This window comes from Calypte anna, chromosome 7 (assembly GCF_003957555.1).
Source record: "Calypte anna isolate BGI_N300 chromosome 7, bCalAnn1_v1.p, whole genome shotgun sequence".
NCBI lineage: Eukaryota > Metazoa > Chordata > Aves > Apodiformes > Trochilidae > Calypte > Calypte anna.
In genome coordinates, this window is record NC_044253.1 from 38,378,214 (window position 1) to 38,393,552 (window position 15,339).

Genomic DNA, 15,339 nt, shown 5'->3' on the forward strand with positions numbered 1-15,339 from the left:
AGACAGAAGTAAACGTTAGGAATCTAAACTGCACACATAGAAGATGAACCTTCAGAAACCAAGGAAAGTCAACTTAATAAAAGTAATTTCAATAAGTTGAGACAAAATTACTGTGTGCTTCCCAAAAAGACTCATTTTTGTGCCACTTACCAAGGGGCCAAGTTTTCCTTCAGGGCCTTGAACACCTGGATTTCCTGTCAAACCCTAAAAGTGGGAACAATATTGGTGTTAAGTTGTGCACACAATTCTAGAACAGAAAAATATAAATAAATCCAAAAGATATGCTCAGTGGTACAAAAACTAAGATATTCTTCACACAATAATATCTTCTCTCTATCAAACTCCTCATCATCACTTCACTGCTTTATCCCCCACTCTCTTTGATCTTCCCTTTTCCTGTTCTTCCTTTTATTACTTTTACCACTCTTGAGCTTCTCACAGTCTCATCTTTATTGCTGCCAACATTAAGTAGTGATCTGTAACATATCTTACACCTGTGGCTCCTTTCCTCTCCTGCAGTATTCCAAATCCTCCCCAAATACTTTTTCATGAAAAAAGTCTTTAGATGGCATTGACCACTCAATAATGCAAGTTGTCACCAATCTAACCTTCAACTCCTATTACTGTGGCAACTACATGCTTTAAAAACACATATCCTTCACTTGCACTAGCAGTCTCCACCAGGGCTCTTTCTCCTTTTTTTTTGGAGAAAAATGGAGCCTGTGCTTTCAGCAGTGAAAAGGCCAAGTATTTTGGCCCTGACTCACTAAGTAGCCCCACTGAAGCAAGTCTGCTCTTCTGCCACAGCTTCTTAATTTTGCAAAGTTCACTGCTGCCTTTTGAAGATGTAAAAATGCCATGGTTTGGAGTGCAGTGCTGTTAATTCCTTACCCTTGCACCTGGGAGGCCAGGTTCACCAGGGCGTCCGGGATCTCCCTGACCTCCTTTGGGACCAGAAGATCCTGCTGGGCCACGTTCCCCTTGGGCACCCTAAAAAGATACCAAGTTAACCAAGATACCAAGCTACTAGTTAACAGGTTGTGATCCCAAGAGAACACCAACAGTAACAGAAGATTAACACAGGACCTGTTTTTGCAACCAGAGTTCTAATCATTAATACTTATTATCATCTTATTCCTATAATTATTACTTAGAGGTTGCATCTGCCATAAAACAAACTTATATAAGGATTTCAGAATTCCTGTATTTTTACCAAGAAGCAATTCACAGAAATATTAGGCAGAAAAACTAGACTCCAATTAGACATTAGAGTCATATTTGTATTTGTTAGTTTCAAAACATTAAGACCCCTTTCTGGCATTTGTCAATTCCTTTTGATCCTGCTTCCTCCAGTGATTTTGAGGATTGGCCCATTTGCAAGAAGCATACTTTTTAAGTGGAACACTTTCCTTCTATATGTCTGCATACATGTACATTTTTTTAATTACCAAAATAAAAGACAAACTTTTCAACTTCATTTACCTTTGGTCCAGGCAAGCCATCAGAACCTGGAAAACCACGATTACCAGGAGGACCCTAGGAAAAGCCACAGATGCAAGATTATAACCTTAATTCCAACATTACTTATTGCAAATAAAGTACTAGATTTATGATTTGTGAATTCAGTTTATCTCCTTACTACTTTCTTCCTTCAATACTCTACACTTGTTTTTTTTTAACCACTTGCAGGGGTAAAAACATCAACGTTTTGTTCACACATGTTGAACAGCTCATATGTGAACTTCCCCACTGAAAACAAGATGGTCTTTTCATAGGAGGTAAGCAGAAACAATCTGCTGGTTAGCATGTCATGTTTCTATCACTTCTGCTACCATACTAAGAAAACAAACTAAAATACTCAAGGAAAAAATAATGCATAGTATGATGGATTTCTTTGCCCCCAAAACAATAATTTGAAGTGATTTCTATTCAGGATGTAAAAAGAAAATAATCATTCCATATTTTTAAATCCTGATCCTCAGGGTATCATTTTCAAAAATAATATATCACACAAGACAGCATCCTAACATCATTCACCTGATGTAGACACAAATTAACTGATGTTAAGAAAACAGTTTTACTACACCCACAACAAAGCTGTAAGGATATTCCTGGTTAGGTCAAGAGGTTTTTCAGCTTAGCAGTGCCTCTCCCAAGACAAACAATTCCTTGGGATTGCTTACCCTCTCTCCAACAGGACCTGGTGGACCTACTGACCCTGGATCACCTCGAGGACCTCTTTTCCCTTCTTCACCTATAGGGCCAATGGGGCCCTGGGAACCTTGTGGACCCTAGGGAAAGGAAAAAGTTTTTTAAAAAATAACTGTTAAGCTCTCCATTTCTTAGGTATATTGAGACAGGTTGTCTTCTAAACATCACAGATACTTCTCCCAGTAAAGGAGAAAAAAAAAAAGGTATTTAATCAGTTAAAAAATGCAACTTTTCAGCAGCAGCTTTCTCTTCTACAATGTTTAGAAGCTAAGGTTTCAGAAATGCACTATGCATAAAGTGAAGCTGCAGTGCTTGTTACAATCACCTATTTGCTCAGACACAATATTTTGTATTTCTGATTACCAACTGGACAAGCATCAAAGAATTCCAGTTTCAGTGGGACCCTACTAGCAGTTTTCAAAGAGACTACAGCCAGTGGTAAGGAAACCATCACCTCCATATTTTTTGTCAGTTACTACCTGAGCATTTAACTAGTGAGAAAGAAAAACCAAATAGTGGTTGACAAGTCAAAATCAGTCTAACTGCAAAACCACTTTTCTCCCCAAATTCACGTAGTTATGGCATAGAGTTAGCCATGTTCTCAAATAATCTGTCACAAAGATTAGCTGTGGGCTAAACAGCTATTCATACCACAGATGTATAAATATTTATTATTTTAATGTGTAAACAAAATATTATTAATATCTACAGAATTGCTTAAGTATAAAATGTGTCAAATATAAGCTTAAAAATAAAAATCATTAGCACAGAGACCTGTGTGCTTTGAAATGTCCAGGATCAAATGGATCTCTTTCATAAGAGATGGAGAAATTTAGAATACTCTTTTCCAGTGTGTTCTGGAATCCTCAGAAGATGCAAGAGTTGTTTTCAGTTTCCTTGAGTCCTGTGAGGCCTGTCTTGGGGAGGTGGTTTATAACCTGCTTCACCATTCATTGCCAGTCCTGTTCTGCCAGGTTCACTCTGGTTTGTCTTCCTCACTAATTACTCATTACAAGCAACAGAAGCATCTTGAAAAGTTTGGGCATCTACTCAAGATACTCCTAAAAAGCTTTTGAGAGTCTTTTTCATCCTACAAAGCATATGGAGACTTACAGGTTCACCTTTGGGTCCTGCTTCTCCCTTGAAACCTGGGACACCAGGGTCTCCCTGAAAACAAGCAGATTAATAACACCCACAAGTTTAAAAGTGCAGAAATCACATGCACATTTGGGATTATGCTATGAAGCAGAAAAACATTGCCTAGCTCAATAACCAGTTGTAAGCCATGAGATAGGATGCTTGTCATGGTTTGTGATCACCTAGTTCCAATCCCTCTGCATGGGCAGGGACACCTCCCACTAGACCAGGTTGCACGAGGCTTCATCCAACCTGGCCTTAAACATTTCCAGGGAGGGGGCATCAACACCTTCCCCACACAGCCTATTCTAGTGCTTTACTACCCTCGTAGTGAAACTTTTTCTCCTAATTTCTAACCTAAATCTACCCTTTTTTAGTTTAAAACCATTACCCCTTGTCCTGTCACTATCCTCTCTAGTGAAAAGCCCCTCCCCAGCTTTCCTCTAGCTCCCCTTCCTGTACTGGAAGGCTCTTTATAAGGTCTCCCTGGATCTTCCTCTTCTCCAGGCTGAACAACCCCAATCCTCTCAGCCTGTCTTCATAGGAGAGATGGTGCAGCCCTTTGATCACCATTATTGACATAAACTTCAGAGATAACTCCAAGACAATTGTTAGTTTGTCCAAGTTTATACAGACACTCTTCCTGGGCATTTCAGACACAACCAGTATTTGGGGCACGCAGAAGACTCACAAGAGCTGAGTCTCAGCTCACTCATTATCGTGCTATTAATTTATGAGGAATCCAACTGCTAAGCACTGCTTTGGTTTCCCAGTGTGACACCTTTGTAGGACATTTCAATTTCCACTGTGACAAAGACCACATTACCGGCTGGCCTCGAATGCCAGGTGGGCCCGTGCTGCCTTGTGGGCCTGGGGAACCAGGAGGACCTGTGAGACCAGGGGGTCCTCCAGTGCCTGGAGATCCCTACAAGGAGAATGAACAGCAAGCACAGTCAGGAAACATACTAAAAATAAGGAAACCAAATGAATTCACTTGCACAAGTTGCTCAGCAGGAGACATGGCTACTTACAGTAGGGCCCTTAGCACCTGGGGAGCCATCTGTCCCTTCAGCACCCTGAAGATAATGAATCAATCATTAAGATTAATTTTCATGAGGAGGGGACCAATCAAAAAAGAAGATAGTTATTGTGTCCCATCTTTCAAGACCATGCAATGAAGGCTATTAAATAAATAGAGCAACTCATTAGCTGGGGAGCAAAGCATCTCAGTCAATGTGATTTTTAATCTTTAAAATCTTATGTTTAAGGTTCTAAGCACTTTTGGGATTGAAATCCCTTCAGGCTGGGTAATTTTCAGTTTTCCAAGTTGTTTTAATGAAACGATGAAAAGTCATTTTCAACAAAAGAAGCAAAAAACAAATGAATGAGACCTTTCCTTTCCTGGGAAAAGAAATAAGCTAAACAAAACCCACTGCCTGTCACCCACAGTATCAAACTCCCTGTAAAGAGGCACCAAGCACCAGGTGAGCACTGAGGAGCTGAGTTTCATGGACTTACAGGAAGACCTTGTGATCCAGCTGGGCCCTGGGGACCTGTTTCACCTCTCTGTCCTTGAGGACCTTCAGGACCACGAGGACCTGTTGGACCTGCTTCACCCTAAGATTTCACATGAGAAAACAGCTGGAGATTACTTTGCTCTACAAAGTAACACTTCAAAGTGATTAAGAAGGAATACTGAGTTTAAAAGAGAAAAATGGCTCAGGTTTTGAAACAGCTTATCCTTAAAATACATATATTTTACCTAATTCTACTATTTCCACGTGAACATAAACTTTCAAAGTACAAACATAATTTTTCCTCAATGTATACAAGGCAACTTTCTACAGAGAAGCAGCACTATATCCAGTGGACCAAATCAGATGAAACATTTTAGCTAGACAGCACTCTAAAATCCCAGTATTTAACTGTAATTTGACAATTTATTTTTTTTTTTTTTAGCTTTCTTAACAGCCAAAGCTTAAGGTTTCAAAATTATAGGACATCTAGAGGTTTTTCTGCATAGTACAAGAAGAAACTTCCTCCTGGACATTCTGTAGAACTTTATAAATGGTGTTTGCCATTTGGAACTGATTACTGTTAGTACCATGTTTTCCTAAGAAGTCCTCATCTTCGTTTCACAGTCTGCTTAGCTTTTGTGAGTTCTAATCAGCTATTCCAACTTTACATCATCTGATGATCAGCCCTGATCTCCTCCTTTTCAGAAGCTTCCATTGATTCATCACATGGCAGCTTCTCTAAATATTTATTCAGGTATTAAGTAGTGCTTACCCATACCAAACATTTTATGACATGCACTCAAAGGTCCATCCTTTAACTGTATACATAATGATAATCCTCTTATTAAGACTTGTTTCCAAAAAAAATGTTTTGTGATTGTTCCCAGCTTCACAACAACACAAAACATCTGCTGAATTTGGCTACCTGACTAATTGAGAGTTTCTTATTGTCCAATTTTTTTCCTATCATGTTTTAGGAGTGCAAAGGAACAAAGGGGAGCAGCTGGGTGGAGGGCAAGCATCAGACAAGTACAAGGAAGTTGTAGGAAAACCCTTTTCTGTCTTCTTTGCAGACACATTCTCCAGGCTAGGAAAATAAAAAAAATTGGGTGCTTTCTTGCAAAACAAGAGAGGAAAGGCTCACAAAGCCAGTGGAAGTTTTCATTTCATTTCAGCCCAATCACACAGAGCCACATAAAGCAGTCAGCATCATCTATTCTGATGAACTGCAATACATCTCTGCAGGCATGGAGGCATTTTTCTTCCCAGTTTAGGTCACCTCAAAAAAGTGTTGTGACCCAAAACTGGAAGCTTCAGCACCAGAAGGTACTGCTTCCATACTTTATTGAACCAGACCTCACAACTTAGCTTCTAATAATGCATCTTGTGTATTCTTTGGATATACTGGACAAGATTCCTGAGGCACAGCATGACAGTCATGTTATAATCACAAAGCAAAAAATTAAAGATCTTTATTTCAGTTTTTTACCTTAATACCAGGAATACCTGGAAAACCTGGAGAACCAGTTATGCCAAGCGGGCCCTAGAAAAGTCAGAGACACAAAGCTGTAATTCTGCAGTTCAGATGATACAGAGTAATTTAATTACTGGGCAAATAAGATTCTGGGATAAATATATTTTTTAGTCATAAATCATTTCTTTGTAACAAAACCAAAACTGCCATAAATATAATTTTTTTCCTGGTGACATACATGTTATGGAATTGTGGTGCAGTACCTTAATAACATATTTGCTGACTTCAGCAAAGTTCCAGCTCTTGGTTCAGCTGCTAATGACAAATTGCAATGCTGACAGTGATACAGCAACTGTTTTACAATTTTAGTTTTCAGAAAAATGTTATATCCTCTTTTCATATCTGTGTTATTGTGGTATGGTATTGAAAAGATCAGATATTTGTTAAGCATTCACAATTTATCCTACAGAATGTAGCAAGGGAGAGCTTTTAATTCTTTTAAACTAAAAACAGTACTTTAGAAACAGGAGCAAAAGCCATGTCTACTTTGAAACAGTTGCTAGATTTTTCAGGTATGCAACATGACAAGGGAAAACACAATTAAAGGGCATGCAGCTACCCTGCTTCCTACTCTTCTGCCCCCTTGAGTTCCCAAATTCCCAGCCAAATTAATTTGCAAGCTTTAAAACACCAATTTTTACATCAAATTTCCAAGGCTGTGTAGACAAAGACAATACTGTGCAGATGCTCCCCAAACCAGTACAGCTCTTCCAAACAGCATTCTATTTAGAGACAGCCCATGCTGAAGGGTGTTAGCAGCCCACAGCAGTGGTGTGGCTACACTAGTTCTGGTTCCAGATCCAAAACTCTTGGTACCTGAGGATGCAGAGTGCAGGCTGCCAGGACGTGAGCCTGGGCAGGGCTGCAAACTGCTGGGGCTGCTTTATGTGGCAGATGGTGCAAACTCACCAGAATCATGGTTTGGGTTAGAAGGGACTTTAAAGATGCTCTAGTGAAAGGAAACTTCGAGGGCATTCACTGAACTCTACCTGGATGGTATGATGCAAATGTTTAGCATAAATATGTCAATTTTTCACACTTTCCTAACACTCCTTGTGTTGAACAAGACACTCAGCAGACATTGCTAAGGTCTGAAAAACCCTCTGGATGGCGGCACACAGTGGTTACAAATATTCACTGCAAGGCTGTTCCCAGATGACTCCTCTTTATCTTTTCCTGATTTTGCTCTCTTTTTGTAAAATATTATGCATACTGAGAAAAAAAAATGGTTTTTGTAATAAAAACAGAAAAAGCAGAGCTGAAAAGCTTAATCAGAACAAGTTGTCCCACTGAGCATTAATTACAGATGATGTTTCTGCCAAGACCTTGCTCTGGATTTCTGCAGAACTGATGTAACAGCTCACAAAGTGTATTTTTGAAAACCTATGTCCCAGTTTATTGGACCCCAAATATCAGCCAACCCTCTCTCTTGTCGAAGGAAAAAAATCCAGAATTATATCCACTGCACTGACTCAAATACCAATACATTTCATTAACACTTCTCCAATGACAACCAGATGGACTGAGTGCCAGGATCTCCCCTGTGACACTACCTGGGATTTTACCAAAAATGTTAGCCAACCACTGAGCATGGCCAGCAAAGATGAGCTCAGACTTTATTCCAAAGAAAACTTTCAAGCTTCATGTAGAATTCCGTGGCTCAGATCCTGTCTTGTTTAAAATTTATGATTTGTTTTCAACACTGAAAAATCTTTTCATTGTTTGAAAGTGTCTTCCAATAAGTCAGCCTTCCTTCATGATATACTAAATTACTGCATTTTGCAGCTTTTAGACACTTACAATAATTTTTTGAGTTTCTATTACAGTAATTCAATTTTTAATGCAGTTTTTCACAGAACATTCTGCTCTCTGATATGACATAAGTAAATTATTTTTTCTCAGGACTTATATCTCTCTTAACCCCCTTCAAAATGCTCAGACAAACCTGCCTGCAATCATGTGCATAATCTTTGTTAATTTGGTGTGGTATTTTTGGGGTGCTTTTCTTTAAGTTGAACATCACAGAGGGGAAAAGCTACAGGGCAGAAATTGTTAAATACACCCCAGAAGTTATGCTTTCAAAAAAGAAAAAAGCAAACAGAAAAACAATATCACATTTTTCAAGTGGAAGCTGGCCAATAAAACAAAAATTTCCATAAGCTTTCATTTGCAAAAGCAATACTTAATTAACTGTGTATATGTGAATAACCCCACTGGCTTCCTAACAGTCATGTGAATGCACTTCATTACATTGAATATACATATGAGAAGGCAGATAATATGAAACTATAAACTGTTTGATATTACAGTGCACACACCCTGCACGTCCCTACAACTGGACCTCAACTCCCAATAGCAGCAAAGCATCCACTCTCCAGGGAAGATGCCACTTCTCTGCAAATTAAGACCTTTATTTGCAGCAAAGTACAAAGCATGACTTCCCAGAGGGCAGCAGTAAAGCTGAAATGTGCAGAACAAGGAATCACTCACCAGTAATTCCAGGTGCACTTAACTGTTGCCAACAATTTCCTTGTGCTTCTTTTGCTAGTGCCAAAAGGCAAGTGAGAAAGGAGAAACAAAATAGATGATGAAAAAAGAAACTCACCATTGGCCCTGGCTTCCCAGGCATGCCATGCTGGCCACGTCCACCCTAGGGATGAGAATAGACAAGACAATGCCTATAACAACTCCAACTACTTGTTTTTATTTCTTTATTGCTAGCATTTGTGATAACGGCTATACATGCTAGAGCAATCAAAGAAATGCTGAATTGCAGAGCCCTCCAAACACTGGCACAGAAAACTTCTGGAAGAAATTATGTTCCTCTTCAAGTTTATGGATTTCTCTATTTTCAGAGGCCAATATTTTGATAGTGTCACTGTATAGAGCACATAACATAAACTGAGCACATAAAAGTCACAGGGACAAAGGCCAGAAAAATCAACTCTTGACCCTGGACATAAAGTTGCAGAAACAAATTTCTACTCAAATATGATGTCATGTCAAGGCCAATTCCTCTTTTTGCTGAAAAGCAGAATAGTTTTTAAGATGAGGCTTTATTACTTGGAATTGAGTGATAAGACTTAAATGAAACAAAAAATCTCAATTATTTTAAACTTTTTTTCCAGACAAAATCAATACATACCATTCCTAATTCAATAACTTTTGGTGAAACTAGCCTTTCAAGAGAAATCTCACAGGACCACAGAAGAAAAAACTTCCTTATCACAGAAAAAAAAAAAAAAGTTGTGAGAGTATTTGGCCTCATGCTCAGCTCTGGTATGAGCAATTACATACAGCTAGCATTGTCCATTTAAGACTGATTTTGACTTTTGAACTTTACAATAAAGGTCTCACCCCCAGAAAACTCTGCTCAGGACCTAAGGTTCTCTAAGCTACAGCATGGAAGTGACTAGCAGTCACATAAAGAAATATTTTCAGACTTGGAGATTTAAATGTAAGTAAAAGAAGGGAAGGACACAGAAAGAAGATTCTGCTTACAGGGGCACCCTGTGGTCCAATCCGACCTCTTTCTCCTGGCATCCCTCTAGGTCCCTTGAGGAGAGAAGAAAAGTGCATTATTTAGGAGCCTGTCATGGCAGAATAATGACAAGGGTTACATAGTTCACTTGACTTCTTCCCCCAGAGTGGAGGGAACACATGTCACTCCATCTTTGTTTTATTTTTCCTTGTTTTTCTTTGCTTTTTTACATTTTTTGTTTTAATTCTTGACTTTTCTTTTGTTTCAACCAAGCTTTGCACTGCATCACTCTTCAGCTGTTTTCTCCTCAGCCTTCTTTGTTTTTATCAAGAACATGGTTATGTTCACTGAGACCAGAAGCATGATAATGACAGATGATGTGAGCAACAGTTACAGAACCAATCAATTTTTTGTCTCCCTGCAGGTATTGCTTATCTTGTCCCACAGCAAGAAAGAAGTCCCACTTTACACAAATTCTTGCAGCCTCACAGGCTTGCCCAGTGGAAATTTAATAGACTGTCTCTTCTTCTGTCCCAGCAGTATTTCCAGTTTCAGATACATTGGAATAGATTTTGTATGGACTCACCAGACTCAATAATGCTAATAATTACTATGGCTCATTCACAAACTTGGTTCCACTTCAGGGATATTACATCCCACCTGACACAAGATGTGCAGCACACAGAAATGCCATCACCTGATATTAGAGAGGTGCTTTCCTTCCAGAAGCACTGCTGAGAGTCAGGTTTTGCCTTTACACACTGCTAACAAGTATTCACTTGTCCAAAACCATATCTGAATAAAAATTACTCTGAATGAAAGTTCCTCAGCTTCATGCATGGTCATCCTCACCAAAACCTCCAAAATCCATGGTGTTCTTTGCTAGTGCATTTCTGGCCTAAGTTATTCCATTCCTATCTCAGAGTAACCTAACCCAGGTTTCATCATATCAAACCCACTCCATATGAAGCCTCAACATGTTAAAAATACATCATCACCCTAAACTTAAATGAGCAGGTAATCACAAAACCTACTTTCAAGTTTCTGTTGAGCCTTCTGATTTATTTATGGCTGTGAATCATAGAATCATAGAACTGGCTGGGTTGGAAGGGACCTCAGAGCTCATCAAGTCCAACCCTTGATCCACTCCCGCTGCAGTTCCCAGCCCATGGCACTCAGTGCCACATCCAGGCTCTTTGGAAAGATCTCCAGACACGGAGAATCCACTACTTCCCTGGGCAGCCCATTCCAATGCCTGATCACCCTCTCCAGAAAGAAATTCTTTCTCATCTCCAACCTAAACCTCCCCTGGCACAACTTGAGACCCTGCCCTCTTGTCTTGCTGAGAGTTGCCTGGGAAAAGAGCCCAACCCCCCCCTGGCTCCAACCTCCTTTCAGGGAGTTGCAGAGAGTGATGAGGTCTCCCCTGAGCCTCCTCTTCTCCAGCCTCAACACCCCCAGCTCCCTCAGCCTCTCCTCACAGGAATTCTGCTGGATCCCTTCACAGCCTCCTTGCTCTTCTCTGGACCTGCTCCAGCACCTCAATCTCCTTCCTGAGGGGCTGAGGGGCCCAGAACTGGACACAGGACTCAAGCTGTGGCCTCCCCAGGGCTGAGCACAGGGGCAGAATCCCTTCCCTGGACCTGCTGGCCACGCTGTTCCTGAGCCAGCCCAGGATGCCATTGGCCTTCTTGGCCACCTGGGCACACTGCTGGCTCCTGTTCAGCTTCCTGGCAATCCAGACTCCCAGCTCCCTTTCTGCCACTCTGTGCTCTCCAACCAAATGGCAAAGAACAGCTCAGAGCTGACCAACTTTATTGCAGCAGAAAACAAAGCCCTAATTAAGAGAAAGTCCAGCTTCATAACATCCAAGTACAGATATCAAACCCTTGAAATTCCTCTTGGTAATAGCATTTACAGTCTTAAAGCCAGTTCTATAATATCCAGTGGCAGGACACTCACTAGAGGACCCGTTGGCCCCATGGCACCTGTTGGTCCTGATTCTCCCTAGAAATGAAGAAGAAATTATACAATTAGAGGAAAGAGAGGAGCAGTACCAGTGAGCCAAGAATTCTAAGAGGATAAAATTGTTAGGTGAAAAATAGTCAGCTGGATAAAATGTATCCTCTCTCTTCCCCAATGTCTGTTTCTTTTAAGTCAATATTTTGTATGGTTATCCAAAAAAGAAGAGTTAGGTTTCAGTTATGCATTGCTTTATTTGAGTTTAGTTATTTTTATTATCAAATTGTTAGACAACCAATTTTCATCTCTCAGTTTGGCCACTTAAAACCAACAAGATCTACAAACTTCCCAAGAGAACAAGATGTGCAAGATGTGCATGGGCTCTTTGGGAACAGACTTTGCTGTCTTCAGTACTACACAGGTGTCACAGCCAGTTCACCCTGTGACAACTTACAGCTGTGACTGGCACTCAGGAACTCTCCCTGCATAAAGCCCAGAGAGTTTACATGGACCAAACACACAGCAAAACCCAAACCAAACACAATCAGCACTGACAGGAGAGGGCACAAAGACCTAATATCTTTCATTTTTTGACATTATAGAAAACATGCTTAAGCAGTTGGTACTTCAAGCTATGAAAATACCTTTGCTCCAGCTGCTCCAATTTCACCTTTTGGACCATCAAGTCCTTTCAATCCCTGTAAGTTATAAAAATATGAAGAAATTAAATGTATACATGTACATCCAGAGAGTATTCCTACTATTATTGTTAAAATAACTAAATTAAGAATGGATCTGAGGTGGCAAGAGTAAGAAAGGAAAAAAAACTATATAAAAAACACCAGCAGATGGAATAAATTTTTTAAACATTTCCTAAATGGAAACCATTTGTACAAGGTACATTTCCTTGGATTTGGTTTCCTTTCTAAAACAAGAACTTTAAAAAAAAAAATAAAATTGTGAAATAACAAGGACAAGGCTCTGAGCCATAGGAAACCTATTTATTCCCCTCCAAAGTCAAATTCTGGGCAGAAACTTGGTAATTCATAATCAGTCCTTGTTGCAAACATAGCCACCTCTCAAGTTCCCCACCCTAATTCAAGACTTTCCAACAAAGTGAGAGAACTGTCAGGTTTGTGGCTCCTGAAGCTTGGCAGAGATCATGCAAGCTCCTTCCAGATTCTCAGAACATTTGAAAATAGAATCAAGAAAGCACTAGAGAATACAACACAGGGGTCAGCTTAAAGGGAAATCATGTTGATTTTCTGCAAGGCCCTCTTTCTCTTCAATTCTAGTGGTTGTGCTACAACTGGCAGGTGTCTAATGTCTAGAATCCACCATAAATAAAATAAAATAAAATAAAATAAAGTAAAATTAAATCAAATTAAATTAAATTAAAACGTTAACTATCTTTATACTGAAACCACCTGCAAACATCATCCATAGGGAGATCCAAAAAGGTCCAAAACCTTTGCTCTTACCCTGTGACCCTTTAGACCTGGAAGACCTGGAGCACCTGGAAAGCCTCGAGGCCCCTAGGTGGGGAAAAGAAAAAACACATAAAATCCTGATTTCTGCAGCTAAACCTAGTGATGATGCTGCCAACAAGGAAGAGGGGGGAAGCATTAATATTAAAATTCCCTCCCTCATCCCCCTCACCTCAGTGATATAATATAGTAAGATACATAGTGAGACATCTGAGGGGGTAAATTGTACCTCTTATGAGAGAGTACATCTGTAGGATGTGGTGTGAAGAACAACTGCTATTAGAACACATTTAGCAATTAAACTAAAGTTGCCTTGCACTGAGTTTCCTACCAAGTATCCCCATCTCTCTTTCAGGACAGACTAAGCAATGGGAGACAGCTTGGATGCCTCATGTTAGAATACTGGTCACATGAAATTATCATGGAAATCACATTAACAGCTTCATACTCTCAGGTAATAGGTCAAGAAACTTTTAAAACATCATTTCTTTCAGTATGGCAACTCTGAACCAAAGTTCTCAAAAAGATTATAGTTCCTAGCAAACAAAAAAATAATAATAATCATAGAGATACATATAGAAAGTAAAGCATCATGAAGCAACACTGATACACTGAGGAGAAAAAACGTCATCTCAGATGTCAGAGAGGACAACTTCCTGGACAGGATGTTTCTTTATTAGCATCTTATTAGCATAAGAAAGGTCTTTGTCTTCCCATTGCCAATTATAGAGCCAATGTTTGATCATAAAGTTCAGTGGGAAATCACTCCAGAGACTGCAGACTCCTCAAGACAAAACTACTTCACCAAGGCACGAAAGTTCTGAAATAAACTGATTGCTTGAAGTTATTTATACTCCTTGACCTTCTCAGTCAAGACCAATCTCTGCTGTCATACAAGGCTTTGCATGGCAAGCTTAAATTGTACAAATTATGCTTGTTTAGACTGAATGCAGCCCAAAACCACCATTTACTTGGAGTGTGCTCAGTGGTGCACACAACCAGGGCAATCAAATGATGAAGTGTGGGACAAGTTCCACAGCAAGGATGGACACAGATCTCAGAGATCTCTGCAGCAGACCATAGGTCTTGTGGAAGGAGATATGGCACATTTCTCTGATAAGTTATCAGGGTAACCTGTGCTGCTCTCTACAGCTCTATGCCACTGCAGCAACCAGTGAGATCTGTGTGTGTGCAGTTGCAGTACTGCTTTCCTTCTTTACAAAATCTTCTAAATATTCTTTTTTGACCAAATCAGCTTGATCTGAACAGAGAAATACTCTGCAGACTACATTTAGCCCCCAGCAGCTTACAAAGCAATGTCTTTGCTCCATAAAACTTAGACAGCTGAGGAAACCACACTGCCTTGTTACAATATAATTTCTCTCTTGAAGAGATCATATCTCCAGTTGTTAACAAAACTACCAGACAAGAACTGCACTAAAAGAAAGGGAGGCATTTTAAGAGATGTGTATCAGGTGGCTTCAGTTCTGGGATCTTTCTCTCCACTTTTCAACCACTTTATAGTTCCCTTCCAAGAACAAAAACTTGAGTTTTGGTATAACTCTTAATATGGGCTAAAATGATCTCAGAGATACCTGTTTTATTTCTAGAGGGAACCAAGTACATATTATTTTAAAACCTCTTCATCCCATATGCATACTGAATACATATTTAAAAAGAAATTAGATATGTCTACAATGAAATCCCTTCTTCCCCTGGCTCAGACTGACTGAAAGGCAAGCAGTGCCACCCCAGCCTGACATCATTTTTCACTCTCTGAACACTTCCTGCATGTGACTGACCACATGAAATGCTGGGAAACAAGAGTACAACTTGTTTCATGCATGTTTCACCTACAAAAGAGTTGAAACATGCACCTGTGAAACACCTTGTGGGATGAACTCAAGGATGTTTGGTTACCTGTTTGGCTCTGAGCTATCACACTGATGTGGTTCAGTGGAGTAAGTTACCACAAGTACCTCAGAAAGTGGGTGGCACAGCTCTGCACTC

General features: G+C 39.8%; 1 protein-coding gene across 1 annotated transcript in view; it reads right to left on the reverse strand.

Annotated features, from left to right (window-relative positions):
* COL5A2 (collagen type V alpha 2 chain) overlaps positions 1 to 15,339 on the reverse strand; it is a 96,329-nt gene that overhangs the window by 21,882 nt on the left and 59,108 nt on the right. The window contains exons 13-26 of the mRNA XM_030454370.1: positions 13,324 to 13,377; positions 12,487 to 12,540; positions 11,843 to 11,887; positions 9,901 to 9,954; positions 9,005 to 9,049; positions 6,355 to 6,408; positions 4,867 to 4,965; positions 4,380 to 4,424; positions 4,175 to 4,273; positions 3,325 to 3,378; positions 2,184 to 2,291; positions 1,483 to 1,536; positions 892 to 990; positions 151 to 204 (exon numbers count right to left, since the gene is read on the reverse strand). Of these exons, the coding sequence (XP_030310230.1) occupies positions 151 to 204; positions 892 to 990; positions 1,483 to 1,536; positions 2,184 to 2,291; positions 3,325 to 3,378; positions 4,175 to 4,273; positions 4,380 to 4,424; positions 4,867 to 4,965; positions 6,355 to 6,408; positions 9,005 to 9,049; positions 9,901 to 9,954; positions 11,843 to 11,887; positions 12,487 to 12,540; positions 13,324 to 13,377 (918 nt within the window). The remainder of the gene's footprint in view (positions 1 to 150; positions 205 to 891; positions 991 to 1,482; positions 1,537 to 2,183; positions 2,292 to 3,324; positions 3,379 to 4,174; positions 4,274 to 4,379; positions 4,425 to 4,866; positions 4,966 to 6,354; positions 6,409 to 9,004; positions 9,050 to 9,900; positions 9,955 to 11,842; positions 11,888 to 12,486; positions 12,541 to 13,323; positions 13,378 to 15,339) is intronic.